At 32.3% G+C, this 16,036-nt stretch overlaps 2 protein-coding genes across 2 annotated transcripts; both read left to right on the forward strand.

Annotated features, from left to right (window-relative positions):
• Positions 1–173: 173 nt before the first annotated feature.
• Had1 (beta Hydroxy acid dehydrogenase 1) lies at positions 174–3,762 on the forward strand. The gene is made up of 6 exons (XM_013322771.1): positions 174–281; positions 1,614–1,801; positions 2,314–2,504; positions 2,808–2,983; positions 3,138–3,302; positions 3,489–3,762. Exons 1-6 carry the CDS (start codon positions 244–246, stop codon positions 3,691–3,693), a joined length of 963 nt encoding a protein of 320 aa, XP_013178225.1. The 5' UTR covers positions 174–243; the 3' UTR covers positions 3,694–3,762.
• A 755-nt stretch (positions 3,763–4,517) lies between these two features.
• Lkb1 (Lkb1/serine/threonine kinase 11) lies at positions 4,518–12,831 on the forward strand. The gene is made up of 6 exons (XM_013322705.1): positions 4,518–5,281; positions 5,357–5,542; positions 6,491–6,627; positions 7,615–7,803; positions 9,843–10,003; positions 11,751–12,831. Exons 1-6 carry the CDS (start codon positions 4,736–4,738, stop codon positions 11,870–11,872), a joined length of 1,341 nt encoding a protein of 446 aa, XP_013178159.1. The 5' UTR covers positions 4,518–4,735; the 3' UTR covers positions 11,873–12,831.
• The last annotated feature ends 3,205 nt before the right edge of the window (positions 12,832–16,036 follow it).

Raw genomic sequence — 16,036 nt, forward strand, 5'->3', positions numbered from 1 at the left:
CATCAAAAATATTGTCGAAGTCTAACTAGTCACAAACAATCTAAATAAAATATTTAACCAAATTACTTAACGATTTATTTTAAGACTGATTAGTTACAATCAAACAATATAGTGTTTGTTTTTAAAAATGTGCCTTATGTGTACCGAGGGAGATAATAACGATTGGCTTCGGTGTTATTAAGGCGCGCGCGACGAAGTCACATTCATTCGTCGCTAGGTCTTCCTACCGTGCACTTATTCAATATGTCGACTAAAAATGAAAAAGTTGGAATCGTGGGCAGGTCAGTCCTTTTATACACTTTCACTGTAAAACAACAAATTACTTTCTCGGTTTCACTTCCATTTACTATAAGAACTTATTTCTGGATCATTTTAAGTATTATGTTCTCTTTGCATTCTCAATTAGTTCATTGAAGTTGTGTAATAAATATTTTTGTAACAGTTAAAAGAGAAAGAATCTAGATATCCTGAAATAACTTAGCATATTAGTTCTTTCAAGTTTTGTTCATAGATAGGTAAATAAATAGAACATAAATATTTACTACCGCGCAAATAAAATTTACCATCGCGTTAAACGTGTTTGTATATAATGTTAAACCTTAGGTGACTACATTTTAATGCTGTTTCATCATTATCGACCAAGCCCCATTACTGCTAGAAGTAGGCCATCGGTAGAAAGGCAAAGATCGCTTCATTTATTGGATATACAGAGAGTTATCCAGAAAAAACCTTATATATTTATGGTAACAAACTTTAAAAACAATTGTGGAATATTATTAGTGTTAACTATTTGTTTAATTGTTTTCTTAGCACTATAAATGCATATTTAAAATACTCTAAGATATGACCTTTACCTAGATGATTCTTTGGTACGATGCTTGATTATCCGAATGTTATTTTCTGTTTCATTTGTAGTGGTAACTTTTTAATTTCATTTCATGTTACCAAAAAATACCAAATTCAAGAAACTTTCTTATTTGAATCCACCGATTTATGAGTAAAAATTCGAAGTTTTCTTAATAACAAGCAATATTTGTTAATTAAAAATTTTCAAAATTAAAGGGCACTTTAAATTAAATATTCAGAAGAAGTGAGGTCATTTGACTTTACTTGGGATATAATCCATACATTAAACAAAGTCCATGTTTTCGATTCATCGACGATTATCCTTTTAACCTTATTTCTTTCTCAGCACAGACAGCATCGTTATTTCCTTTATTGTAAAGTTATTAAAGTTGAAATAGCTAGTTACGTTCGCTGCAATCGAGTTATATAATATTCTCATGAGTTTCTCAAGTATCAAGTACTACTTTTAAAGGAAAATTTCATGTTGTCTGATAAAATTATCTAAGGGGTCAAAAGGCTAACAGACATGTATTTGTATAAGATTTCGAATGGGTCTTCAAGTCCTTGGCCTTGGTCAATGACTGCCATTAATGTTATAATGAAATAAAATCTAAAAATGTGATTAAAAAGTAATTTATTGACATCTTGTCTTGCATCAAAAAGGGTAAAAGTAGAGTCTATCTCATATACTTTTTCTAGTAATATTTTATCTATCATGAAATATAACCGGTTACATTTAATATATCTACTAAAATTGTATTTTTCAGTGGCCTGATTGGAAGATCATGGGCGATGCTGTTCGCTTCCGTGGGTTACCAAGTAACTGTGTTTGATATCGTGCCACAACAAGTCACAGATGCCCTTGAAGACATCAAGGTGCAACTAAAAACTTTGGAAAAGGACGGTCTCCTGCGTGGCACACTGAATGCGGACCAGCAATTTAAATGTATCAAAGGTTTGTCTCCATACTTTTATTCTAAATTAGATTAAAAGATCAAAGAGTACGCAGTTTGTTATAGACTGCATAATTTAATTACCGTAATTTTAATAAATTATTGGTCCAATTAAGAAATGAGATCAATGACATGGTGATAATATTTTTTAAGTAATAAATTTACGAAAGCATTATCTTTGTAGCTTTTCTTTAAATACATGTTTATTACGAATGTAGCGTAAAAATTTACATTAATTACTTACAGGATCTCTAAATTTTTTCCATTTTTATCACATCTAGTAGTGACTGTGTACACAGTGCAATCAGAGTAAGTCAATATCGCATCATGTAAACATAATAAGTGTTTCCGATAAAAATCTCATTAAAAGTAACGAGTGCTTCGTACAAAATATCGTCTTTTATTACGATACGAATATGGCAGGCGCGAGCTTAACATATGCTTTGAGCATTCTTTTCCTTCATTTTATATAAATTACGTTGTTTTTTTTTAATTTTGTATATACCCATTCCAGGATCGACAGATTTGGCAACTGCCGTCAAAGACGCCATATTCGTTCAGGAATGTGTACCAGAGAGCTTAGATTTGAAAAAGAAGGTATTCCAAAATTTAGACCAAGTGGTGGACGATAAAACAATTCTATCAAGTTCCACCAGTACTACTGTACCATCTTTGTTTTCTGAAGGGTTGAAACATAAAGCACAGGTGAATATGATTTCTTTACGTACTTGTTTCATCGATAATGTAAGAAGGTTCTTATTGTTATTATTTTTTTAAATCATTTAACATGTTAAAGCTATGCTACAACGCACAGGGTCGTGCCAAATACTTAGTACTGTTAGAAAGAAAATCCGACAATGGGTATGACTTGACTTGGTAATGAAATCGCGCCATTCGCGCTAAAGGTTTCTACTCAATAATGTCTAAAAGTACGACAACATTAAGGTGGAAAAATAAAAAATCCAATTTTTATCGATTTAAAACAACAACAATAAAACGTTTCTTTAGGTCATCGTGTCTCATCCAGTCAACCCGCCATACTACGTGCCATTAGTTGAAATTGTGCCCGCTCCTTGGACTAAACCGGAGGTAGCAAAGAAGACAAGGGAAATAATGATTGAAATTGGACAAGAGCCCGTCTCGCTAACCAGAGAACTCGAAGGTTTTGTCCTTAATCGCATCCAGTACGTATTTTAAGTATAAGATTTTTCATAATCGGCTTCGTCTTTAGTCTGTGTTCTACAATAGATTTTTTCTAAAGCCATATAATGAAAATATTTAAACCAGATGGTGTAATTCAAAATACCTACACTATTAATTGTACATTTTGCTTTTCAGATACACGATCCTAAACGAAGTGTGGCGGTTAGTCGAAAGTGGGATTGTAGATGTGCAAGATGTTGACAAAGTCATCTCTGAAGGTCTTGGCATGCGGTACGCCTTCCTCGGGTCCCTCGAAACTGCACATTTAAATGCTGAAGGAATGAAGAGCTACATTGAAAGGTAATGTCACAGGATCATAACCTGAGTTAAACAGCATAGTTATTAACGTTACATAGGTGATTAGACTGAATGTCAAAGCTAGTAAGAATAAAGTCTGATTTTAATACTCTTCTTTTTAGTAGCACGTAATGCACTCGCCCAAAATTACTTAATTATAGTATTACATATTTATAATTTTTCTTTCAGATACGGCGATACTATTTATGAAGTGAGTAAAACGATGGGAGATATACCGAAGATGACGCAAAGCAAAGCAGCCGAAAATATTTGCAATCAATTGAATAGGATGGTGCCAATCGAGAAGCTGCAAGAACGACGCGCGTGGAGGGATGCTTGTCTCACACGTTTAGCGTTACTCAAGAAAGAAATGAAGCAATCCTTTAAAAAATAAGTGTGTCGAATATATTTTCTGAATTGTTATATAAAATTATAATTTTCTTTATTAAAAAACTTTTCTCAATATTACTTTATTTTATTACAATTTTACTGTTATATGACTTGTTTAACTAAAATGATGACTGAGATTTGTATGCAAAGAATGAATAAATAAATAGCTAAGATCAAAAATGCTCACTTGTAAATATCTAATCATGTGTACCTACTTCAAGTCAGTCATAGGTGGGTACGTAAAACAAGACCTCATGCTTCCGCTCAATTACGAAATGTATGTACAATAATGAAAAGATAGATATTGTTTGTTAAATTCGTTTAAAACCTATTTTATTGCTTTTCATTTAGGCAGTTAAATTATTTTTATGCTATAACGTTCCATTGTTTTTTGTTAATCGAATGTTTGAAAATATTTAAGAAGAATTATCATCTTACTTGGAAAATATAATGTCCGTTCAATTTTCTTGCTTCGTGGTATTTATTTACACTATTACACCTTCGCACTTGACCAATTTTTTAAATTTCAAATTCACTGACTTCTATGGCCTCATACCGCGGGAACTTGTAAGAGCAGCTACGTTTGCTAAAATGTGTTGCCCTATTCATTGTTTATACTCGTCCAATGCTGAGTACATGCTACCCTTTTATTTTATTATGAATAAATCTAATTTGCACATTTATTTGGAAACCTTTTGCCTATAAAACGTAAATCCATTGAAATGATTACTTGTTTGTTTTAAAATAATGACGTTTTATCTGTATAACTATTTATTTTCATTGATGGATTGGTATGCTTCTTTGTTTTATCTGTGCGCTCGTTACAATGTTTCAACTCATATGGATTCATAAATTTATTTACCTTCAATCTTTTCGAATAAAAGCATAATTTTTATAAAAATCTTTATTCCATCATGTATGGAAATAATATATTTTGAGAAATGTGTAAATTCATTTTATATTTGTCGTAGTTTATCACAGCGGTGGGCCTTGCAGCGAATATAGACTTATTGGAGAGTGTTCCAAATGTATTGTTTTGATAGATAATGGATCCAAGAATGTGCAGGCAAATCAGTAGTAGTGAAAGTCTTCCAGATGCAGAGAACGTGGAAGTGGAGGAGTCGAATATTATCATGCCACAGGAAAGTGATGATAATTTTCTTCTAGACGGTAGCCCGGAACCTCACTTGGTAACATGGCTCGATGACGACCAAATCGATGATTTAGATATTAATTTAGACCAAAATAACCTATTTTTTCATAGAGTTGATAGTGCAGATATAATATACAGAAATAAAAAGAAAAAATGTAAAATGGTAGGTAAATATGTAATGGGTGACGTGTTGGGCGAAGGTTCATATGGAAAAGTAAAGGAGATGTTGGATTCAGAGTCTTTGTGTAGACGAGCAGTTAAAATATTAAAAAAGAGGAAGTTGCGACGGATACCAAATGGTGAACAAAATGTGCAGAGGGAGATTCAGTTACTGCGAATACTTAGACATAAAAATGTGATAGAACTAGTCGATGTTATGTATAATGATGAAAAGCAGAAGATGTATCTAGTAATGGAATTCTGTGTTGGAGTGCTTCAGGTATAAAGTTGAAATTAAGTGATAAGTAAATAAAAATTTCACCTTGTTATGTTTTTAATGAGATTAATTTTGTAGGACATGTTGGAATCAAGTCCTGGCAAAAAGTTCCCACAGCGGCAGGCTCATGACTATTTTACACAGCTGCTTGATGGCTTAGAATATCTCCATGGGCAAGGAGTAGTTCACAAGGACATAAAGCCAGGGAATTTGTTATTAACTCTCAACCAAACTCTTAAAATCACAGATTTTGGTGTTGCAGAGGTATGTTACTACTTCATTCAATTATTTTTGTATCATAACCACCATTGACTTTATAACATGTTTCATTATGAAAGGTATGTTACTCATAATTAAATCAATTATTACTCAAGTCTATATGCAGATACTAATAATCAAACTATTTTATTGCTTCAAGTAGTGTTCAAAGTTGTTTCTTTAACTCACCATTTAGGTTGCAAAATATTACTATGTAGGATGAAATAAATAATGATAGTATTTTAATCTATGAAATGTTACGCAGTAATCAGTTGCTAATGAATCATGTCAATGTTCCTCCAAAAATATCAGTAATTATCTTGCTTCTATTATAAATGTGAAAGTTTGGACGGATGGACATTATATAGTATCTTTAGAATAGTTGTATGGATCTCATTGAATTTGGAGAACATAAAGGCTACCAATTAGGTGTTTTTTTTTAACTCAGCACTGACGGGGTCATAGGAGACAGGTAGTTTTAATATAAAGTCCATCTGTATCTATGAGTACTTGAGGTACATAATTACCACAGATGACTGTTTACATGGCTTTACTTGATAATGTGTGATTCATAATTATTATTCACAATGAACACTTATTATAATTAAGTAAGTAAAGATAAAAAGTTACTGGCCTACAAAAATATTTAATCTTTATACTGAACATGATGATTTTTTTTATTTTAGATGACAAAGACATCGTAAGATGTGTGCCAACAGGAATGGGACACTCAATCTGTCCTTTCTTTTACTCTACTAGTGGTTAAATAAAACAAAAGAATTACAATCCCCTTAATACTGTATCACATCCTCAGTAAATTGGTTTATTATATTAATTTTAAATTGAAAAATGCAATTTTTTCACCTTAAATTCTCATTTAAATAGTCTAACTAGTTGCCGATTGTGATTGTTTACAATGGATAGTGATATTAAAATCCTTAATCTTTGTTTCAGGCATTGGACATGTTTTCACCAGAAGATACATGTTACACTGGACAAGGATCCCCAGCATTTCAACCTCCGGAGATAGCAAATGGTGCGGAGACTTTTTCCGGAACTAAAGTTGATATTTGGAGCAGTGGGGTTACATTGTTAGTATGAGTATATTACAATCTATATCAGTGGAAAATTTTAATTCATGTATGTAAATTATTTAAATTTATTTGTTACAAAATACCCTATTGATTTGTTTGCTTTGTGTGGAAATATACAAAAGGTGTTTTGTATTTAAATTTGTATACATATAATATTTGATATTGTCAGTGAGTCATATCTTGAAGGACAGATTTACTTGCAACTATTTTCATATGACAACATTAATTTAAATAATAAAATATGATATTTTATGTCCCAATTATTTTATCGCTTTTAGTTCAAGGTACTCTGACTAAGAGTTGTATTCAAAGACAGGACTCGACAATTGTAGATGGGACACATGAGAAGGGACCATTTACTATTACTTAGGTTTCTATTGCTCCAACAAAGACGCTTCCCCTACCCATCCTTTCTTTTTATAAAAGGGTGGGAAGGAGGAGAGAACTATAATTAGGCCTCAGGCATGCACACTCATCACACCAAATGCATGTATTCTGTGTGATTGTGGTATTGCATCAGCAAGCAGGTCCCTTACAGGCATCAAATGTTGGTGTCTACCACTATTAAAACATCATATCGAAATTAAGCACATATATAGAGCATAATCTTGAGTAACACATTAGATACTTTTCATCTTTTTTTGTGAATTCTGCGCAAAAGTCGCGGACAAGAGCTAGTAGAAAAAAAGACGTGCTTGTACTTAAATTAGAAAACCTTGGTCAAATAAACAAACTAATAATGTTTTGTCTTTTAAAGATAATAATAGAAAAAAAGGGTTAATTATTATTATTATTTTTTAATATTAGCAGACTTTTTTTTGTAATTTACTAATATTTCTTTTACCATTCCGACTAAGCTCTAGGCTTGTGCCTATATGGTTTACGACAACACTCGAATGGCGGGATTCGAAGCCCGACTTCGTGATCGGAAATCCGTACCCTTAACCATTAGGCCATTGACGCTCAAATTTCGTGATTATCTAGATACAACATGACGACTGGTCGTTACCCGTTCGAGGGTGACAACGTGTTCCGGCTACTGGAGGCGATAGGTCGCGCGGAGCCCGCGCCGCCGCCGCGCTGCCTCGGCCCGGCGCTGCACTCGCTGCTCACGCACATGCTCAGCCGAGACCCCGACCTGCGCCCCGACGTGCATCAGATACGACGGCACGCGTGAGTGACAACAAAAAAATACCTTGAACATAGAATATAGAAAAGATCTATTAAAAAAAAGATAAAATGAGTGCTCATTTTATCTTTTGTCCTTTTTATACATTGAATAAAAAGTGAAATTACAATTCGAATTGCCTATCATTGATTGGTTGGAAATGAAATTCTGTTAGTTCAAGAAAATTCGTATTGTTCATTTTTTGTGTCGTTCGGTCTTACTATTTTTTTAATATCTTAGATAGGAAATCATTTCAATTGGAGTCATGGTCAAAATTTCGAATTATTTAAGTCAAAGATTTATAAAAATTACTGAAATATTTCTTGAGTTTGTAGAAAACGAAATATGAAATCATACGGCACGTATTAGTTGAAAGCAAAATACAGTGATTCATTTATCTGAAACGTCGCCAAAATCTTTACCAATATCAAGGTCGTGCCAATAAGGAAACAAGGTAAAAGTCAGTTAGATGCCAGTCGTTTTGATAATACCGGTAGCGATTGCTACCTCTACAAGCTAATTTTACATGCAACTAGATTTTATTCGATACTTCGTCAGCGCGGAGTTGATAGAAAAAACTTCTACTCTATGACAAATTCTATCCAGATCTGTAGTTACCTGCTAGAAAACATCCATCCATACATGCATCTAAACTTTCGTATTTATAATATTCATAAGATTTGACTTGTGAACACTACCGTTTATCTTTGTAAAAGGATATTTGTGTTTTAAATTTATTGCAACTACATATGTTTGTAAATAGCATTATGGCATATTCACGGGGCTTTACCTTAACCTAATTCATTTTATTGTCATCACTTCAATTTTAGTAAGTTCTTGCTACTTGAGTAAAATGGCGAAGGTCTCCTCTCGTACGTCTTATCTTTTATGTATTGTTTCAACTTCGATATTGTTATTATAAATCGTATGTATATAATTACGTCTAAATTTTATATTGTTTTTTTTAATAAGTTACATTTATTCTATATGCTCATCAAAACTATCATGCTTGAAGCCATTAGAAGTCGATTGTTTAAAACTGTGAAGGTATAATGAAATTTAAAAAAGTGATATTTGCGTGACATTTCTCTATTTCTCAAAGCCGCAAAACGTGAAAAAGGAAAATTTTTCTACGCCAATGAAACTCGACCTTTTGATCGTGACTTTTTTCTTTGCACGTTGTTTTCAATGCTTAAGAAAAAATATTTTATAACGCAATATCTGTCTTTATTCTTTTTAACTAGAGAAAAATACTGTTTGAATTAGAAAACGTGATAATTGTTGTTTAATGTACACTTCTATTTTTTACTGTGACAATTTACCTTGAGAGTCAATCGTAGCCTTTGAAGAATTGCGTAAATCGCAAGTTGCCAGTTGAATTTTGAGTGTGTAGCGGGTAAACATTAAAATTCAACGAATCAATCGAACTTTTGTAGGCCATTTAGTATTGACCATTGTCATGTTTATATGGCTTTTAAATTAAGATGTCACGATTTTTCACCTACGGGATATAGCACAAGCTGTATGCTTTTAACCCTTGAAGACTCGAAATGTGACAATTGGTTCGTCACATTGGGGCCTTTTGGGCCACGTCGTAATGTAACTGTACAAATTCATCATCAGCTCCCTATACGTCTCCACTGATGGGCGCGGAGCCTACCCTAAGTTAATGGTAACTAGGCCATAGTCAACCACGCTGGCCAAGTGCGGGTTGGTTGACTTCACACATATCTTTGAATTTCTTCTCAGATATGTGCAGGTTGCATCATGATGTTTTCCTTCACCGTAAGAACGTCGGACAAATGTACATAATATGTAAATCGAAAAACAAATTGGTACATGGCGGGATTCGAACCCAGGACCTGCAGATTACAAGTCAAGTGCTTTACCCCCGAGCCGCCGACGCTCAAATTACCGCTTGAATAAATTACCGACCGTATTTCGTTTTACTATCGCTGGTTCTTTCTAATCTTGAAATAAATCGGTTCAAGGATTTGAACCTGATTGAACCACAAGATTCCAATAGTTTGATATTTCATTGCAGTTGGATACAAGCGACGCCTGCTCTGGAGGCAGGCGAGCGCCTGGTCAATCCCCGCTCGCGGCGCTCTGATGAGCATCACAACTCCACAGTCATACCATATCTGGTCGAGAGGCATTACGCCTCCGCACAGGAATACTTCACAGAGAGGGACCTCAGGCACGGTATGTATAAAGACTCACGACACTTTTTTTTTGGTAATTTAGAGAGAAGAGAGAATTCTTTCGATTAGGGAGAAAATTCTATGTGATATTGTATTCATCTCTGTAATACAGTGCAAATATATGGGCTATGGGATTTTCTGTATACTCTAAGATGTTAAATTTACTGTCTGACTATATGTATTCATATTTATTTAAATATTGTAATGTTTTTGTGTTGTGTTTATATACAAAATCTTATCGCGGAACTTGTAAGGGTTCATTTGCATGTAATTAATTACATATACATATCGCTCGCTTATAATATGTGCTTATATGTTTAACATGTACATCATTTACGAATTGCTCAATTAATCTCTTGTACATACTGAAAGACGAGGGCCAAATAATTATTACCATACAAATTATATTAAAGGCCTACAGAATATAATTGCAATTAAAGTATTTATATTTCCGCGGTATGGATACGTCTTAAAAGATACGGATGTGTTTTCTTTGCAGAGCCTGAGCAAATACTCGTTATGGAACGAGTGCGAGCCCGGATTTGCTCGCTCAGTTAGGTTTGTTGCATGCAATGTTTGCGTTTAGGTAGCATTTAAATTTATACAAATAAAGTATTTACTAATTTCGCTACCAAACTAAAGCCGAATTGTTGAAATCTTTGACTAAAAGCTATAAAATCGCTATACGAATGCGACGTAGTTAAAGCGCTAAACTTGCAGTTGTTGTGAAGTAACATTATCTTAGTTATACGACGTAAAATAATTATATGCGGTTATAATTATAGGCTTTATCCTGCCGGTTCGAAAGATCTGTATCATTTTCTAATTCTCTCACTATAGGGAACTTGGACCTTATTAAAAAAATAATAATCATAGCCGAGATTCATTATTAAATAATAGTTTTTAATATAAAATATCATCAGTGCTTTACTAACAATTATACTAACTTTTGCAACTTAGGAAATAACAAAAGATTGTGTTCCTCTGACCAGTGTTTCCAATAAAATTTATATAATGTTTCCCATACGTATAATTTTATTGACATAATATTTAATAGCAAAGTTTGTATTTGCCTACAGAGTAGTCGGTATCTTGTGTTATATTATGGCTTTTATTTTCCTTACTACGCAATGGATAGACATAACCACTTAAATCATTGACGAGTACAAATAAACACGGCTTTAATCTGCCTGTTGACATTTGATAATATTGAGGTAAATGTAAATATCTACATTCTTGTTCACACATGCGTCTGTCGTGTGGTACATCTGTTCATATTACTATTGAGTTTATACTTGGAGTCACGTGGTGAAGGTAAATGCTACGTTTTTAGTCGGCTGGTCTATTACTACGTTGCTACTTCTAATAATCCGTTCTTCTCTATATATTTTCTATAAATGATCTAGGTAGCCCGAACATTTGTGAGAAAGTGTCATTGAAAATGTTTTGTTACATTTGTTTCGGGGGTAAAGTACAATGACAAATCTCATACAAATTTTGACAACGTTATGAATAACCCCTTGTTGTTTGAAAAAGAAAAAGTGTTCTAGAACTTTCGTTTAATTTACTATTCATCTATAATATCATTCGGAGTTTAATTTCACAAAAAATCATTCCTTTTTAAATAAATATAAATACTTTGTTTATTCATGATAAAATATTTTTTTAATTCTAACTACGTTATTAAGTAAAATAAGAAAGCCTAATACACTATCGCTTGACACATCGTGAATTTGTTTAACTTTCAGAGCTGGGCGACAATGGGTCAAGAACAATGTCGACGGCGGAGTTATCAGACGGCGAATCCACTCAATGCAAGAGGCGGTGGCACTCGTCTTGCGGCCGACTGCCATCTTGCCGCCTCACGTGATCCCTGCATTGTCTCAAATGTGTTCTGCAATAATCTAAAGTGTTCCACACTAATCCACAGTGTTCCACAATTGATCCTCTGTGTTCCACAGTGATCCACAGTGTTCTGTGTTCATGTTACACGCTGATCCGCAGTATTACATGCTGATCCACAATGTTACGAAATGATCTAATGTGATCCATATTGTTCTACACCGATTCATAGCAATCGCAACGCTCAGAAAATGCACTTTATGCGATATTTCAGTGTGTTACGGCCTTATCTAGAAATGTTACAGAATCTTACAATATCAAACCATATTTGTCCTAACTAGTTTTGCTTTTGGAATGAAGATAAAATGATTTTCTAAAAATTACATATGTATCTTTTGAAGAGAACATGTACTAAATGTTAAATTATTTCCAAAAATGTAATCACCTAGGTACAGTCGTTCACGAAACGTCGCTAAATTTATATCTGACAATATTTGTTAGAGATATTTCATCTCTGATCAACTCAACAGAAATGTTTATTGTGCAATGCAACCTACTCGATATTTTATATCAGGTCTCAAGTGTGTAGGCACCCTTATACATCATGCGTCTCGCTCTTTTGTATTTTATATCCGGTTGTCTCTTTTTAATTAAGTCGAATTACACATTGCGGTGATTTCTGTGAATAGTATTTTTTCTTACTGTGTTTTGAAATTTTATTTTGTATTATAATAAATGAGAATGGAAACATATTTAAAAATTAAAAATAAATATGACAATAATGAAAATTAAATTATATTTATGAAGAAAACTAAAATGTCTATTACTACGCAATGACATGTCGGCTATCATTTGAATTGCAAAAGTTTGGATAGAATTATATATTTCTTGATTGTAATCTTGTAATTAAGACTGTTCAGTATCTCAAATGAAATAAAAATATTTTCTTAAAATATGTAACGACAAAATGTTTAAATAATTCATTGATACGACCATACTCCATTAAATATATTGTTGTAGTACAAGATTTTGTACTACATATATTTATTCAAGTCACTCATGTAACAGTATAAATAATGACTACTATTATTGTCAAAAATCCTAAGACACAGTATAGAGAATTGTTTTCATTGTTACTTTGACTAATTACACTAAAATTTATACCATGGGTTTCTGAAACCCAAAACCCCGTTTAAAACATATTGGTATCTCAAACATGTCAAAGATAATGACAGGGGCAGTATGTTTAAAACGGAGATTTAAGTGCTAAGATGCTCCAATAAGTTTGATTTTTAAATGTTACAGTCTTCATTATTAATAGAGAAAAATCCGTAGCAATAATATTTTCATCATGAAAAATACTGCAGTTATAAATAGTGCATGATAGTATTTACGGTTAAAAAACTTAAAAGTAAAAAAATATTTTTTTTATCTGTGCCAGTAGTTTCACGCAAACGTACCCCTAGATTCATACTATTAAATCATGTTTCCTTTTACATCGCATTGTGACTATATTATAAGATTCAAACTTTATTATTACTCACGCTGTTAGGTTATTTTTTCGGACAGAAGGTTAAATAAAATTCCGTGCAATATTAAAGTTTGAATCAAAGTATACCGATGTATGAGAGATTTTTATGAGGTACATAATTGTAACTGCATTTTATCATACTGTTATTAATCCATCACGAGCCACACGATCCCACCGAAGACGCTTCTAGAAGCAATTTCCACAGAGTAATTGTATATTGAAGTAAAAAATTTTATTATTGCAGTAGCAACACTTTCCATACCGTAAAGAACTTATTTCTTTTAAACATCACAATAACATCACATTTCTCTTGCTTCCTTGCTATGATAGTACTGTAATAGATTATTATACTTATTTAGAGGTTTTTTTTTTCAACATTTATAAAAAAAAATTGGGCTATGATGCAAAAAACAGACAATTTCAATATAATATATTTAGTAGTAATACTGTTTCATCATAAATATAACACTAATTTTGAAATTTCATCCGTGTCATATGTGTCCGTACTAAACAACGAAAAAGTTTTTTTTTATAATATTTAATATCAACATTTTTTGCATATACATGCAACATGGGAATTTATAATAATGCCAGATTTTAAAGAATTAACAAAATGTTATTTGGTATTGAATAATATGCGAGCCGTTCCATTTGCTTTCTTTGCAGATAAAACTTAATTGTAAAAAGAATAACCACCGTAAATATTAATTTTTAGTTTGTCAGCGTAAATTCTGGATTTAATTAATTATATTCCTGATGTTTTTATTATTGTAAAATTCCAGGTTTTATAAAGTCAATTTGAATTTTTGTTTGTTTATACTAACAAAAATTCAATGTTTTTTTCCTTCAGTTTTGAACAAACGTGATCGTTACTTACTCGGCTAAGAATTACTTAATCATACTAATATAAATGCGAATGTTTGGATTTGGATGGATGTTTGAAGGTATCTCGAGAACGGCTTAACTGATCATAGTCTGGAAGAACACATGATACTAATATTTTTTTTTTAATTTCACGCGGACGGAGTCGCGGGCGGCAGCTAGGAGTTTATACAGAATCTGACAGTTGGGGTGTTTGCGTGAATTACATTTTAATAAAGATTAATAACGGTTCTGATAGTACAACTTTCAAATATTGAAACAATTTAAATTGTACCATTTAGTTAGCTCCGATTTTTTAATTCTCCTCCGGACCTCACTTTTTATATCGTAGCGTTTTAGTTAAATGTTCAATGTAAATTGTGAATGTTAGTATTTAAGAGCTACGAGTTTATTATCAGCCAAGTTTTATTTTTTAAACATTGTCACCGTTTATTTCACCAGCCTTACAATAAGAACTAGACTTTGTCAGCGTAGAAATTAAAAAAATAGCCTAAGTTACTACCGCGCTTATTCCGTCTAGTAAAAGTTCTATCAAAATTGTCACCGCCGTGTAGAAGATTACCCGGAACAAACGCGGATATACGGACAGATAGACAACAATAAAAATATCGTTTTAAATAACGCTCACGAAATATGTTTTTTTATATAACATACAGACTTAATTTTATTACCTGTAGTTATAACAGTTTTTATATTTTTGTGGGACGCCTGTATTTTTCTAATGATTTAAATATTGAATTTTGAACTATGACATCGTTAAAAATCGTGATTGTCTACGATTAATATTTGCCTTGATTTTATTTTAAATTTAATAATGATTTTGAACTTGAAAATACTTGGCTGATCAACAATCTCAGTAGCGAAAAATCTTGCATGTTCTGTAACTTCGGTTCAATGTTGTTCCATATTAAATTGCCTGTATCCTGTTTTTATTTAGTTGATCGGTGTGAAGTGAGCTATTATCACCTTATATGTACAGTCGGTAACAAAAGTTTATTTTAAAAATTATGAACTTATAAAAAGAAAATTGTCATTGTACTAAGATAATTTGCTGAATCTAACATCATTTCGATCGACTAATTGTGTGAATTACATTTACTTAGTTTATGTTTAAATTATTCGTATGTGTTTTACTGTGCAATAGGTTTATATGAATTATGTTCTAGACTAGATTTTAGTTTATTTTTAACATTTACTTAAGCCATATTGTTAATGAGATTACTGCGCAGTTGATCTCCTTCCGCCAAAGGCGTTATACTAATACATAATGTAATATACACATAATTGTAATTCCCCGTCTACTTAAAAGTGAGGTCTTATGTATTCAAATCTTTTTGAGTGTTTTGGCTTTGAATGTGGTCAGTGCCTGTTTAAAATGATGTGGAAAAATCAAGTAAAACAAAATAAAAAGAGAATATTAATATATTGTAAATAAAATGTCGAAGTGATAATAATTTGTATTATTTCCGTCCAATTCCAAGAGAAATCTATTTATATATTTTACTTAAAATAAATGCAAGTGTTCCAAATTTAAATTAAAAATTAAAGCAGATTGAATTATTCGATGATAGAGATAAAAATAACTTACTTATATTATTAATGCGAAAGTTTAGACGGATGGATGTTGGTTAGAAGGTATCTCCAGATCTTGATGAAATTTGGCATACAAGTATAACATACAAGACCACATAGGTTACTAATTTTTTTTTATTCTCCGCTGACGTAGTCGCGGACGACGGCTAGTTATAAAATATATTGCGAAAGTTTAACAACCCAACT

The sequence above is a fragment of the Papilio xuthus genome, unplaced genomic scaffold, assembly GCF_000836235.2.
Source record: "Papilio xuthus unplaced genomic scaffold, Pxut_1.1 DF825928.1, whole genome shotgun sequence".
Classification (NCBI taxonomy): Eukaryota; Metazoa; Arthropoda; class Insecta; order Lepidoptera; family Papilionidae; genus Papilio; species Papilio xuthus.

Excerpts from the sequence above, each read along its gene's own strand:
- Had1 (XM_013322771.1), top strand. The coding sequence starts at position 244 with ATGTCGACTAAAAATGAAAAAGTTGGAATCGTGGGCAG. Across the intron at positions 1,802-2,313 it reads GCAATTTAAATGTATCAAAG|GATCGACAGATTTGGCAACT; the intron begins GTTTGTCTCCAT and ends TACCCATTCCAG. Across the intron at positions 2,505-2,807 it reads GGTTGAAACATAAAGCACAG|GTCATCGTGTCTCATCCAGT; the intron begins GTGAATATGATT and ends ACGTTTCTTTAG.
- Lkb1 (XM_013322705.1), top strand. The coding sequence starts at position 4,736 with ATGGATCCAAGAATGTGCAGGCAAATCAGTAGTAGTGAAAGTCTTCCA. Across the intron at positions 5,282-5,356 it reads TCTGTGTTGGAGTGCTTCAG|GACATGTTGGAATCAAGTCC; the intron begins GTATAAAGTTGA and ends TTAATTTTGTAG. Across the intron at positions 6,628-7,614 it reads TGGAGCAGTGGGGTTACATT|ATACAACATGACGACTGGTC; the intron begins GTTAGTATGAGT and ends GTGATTATCTAG.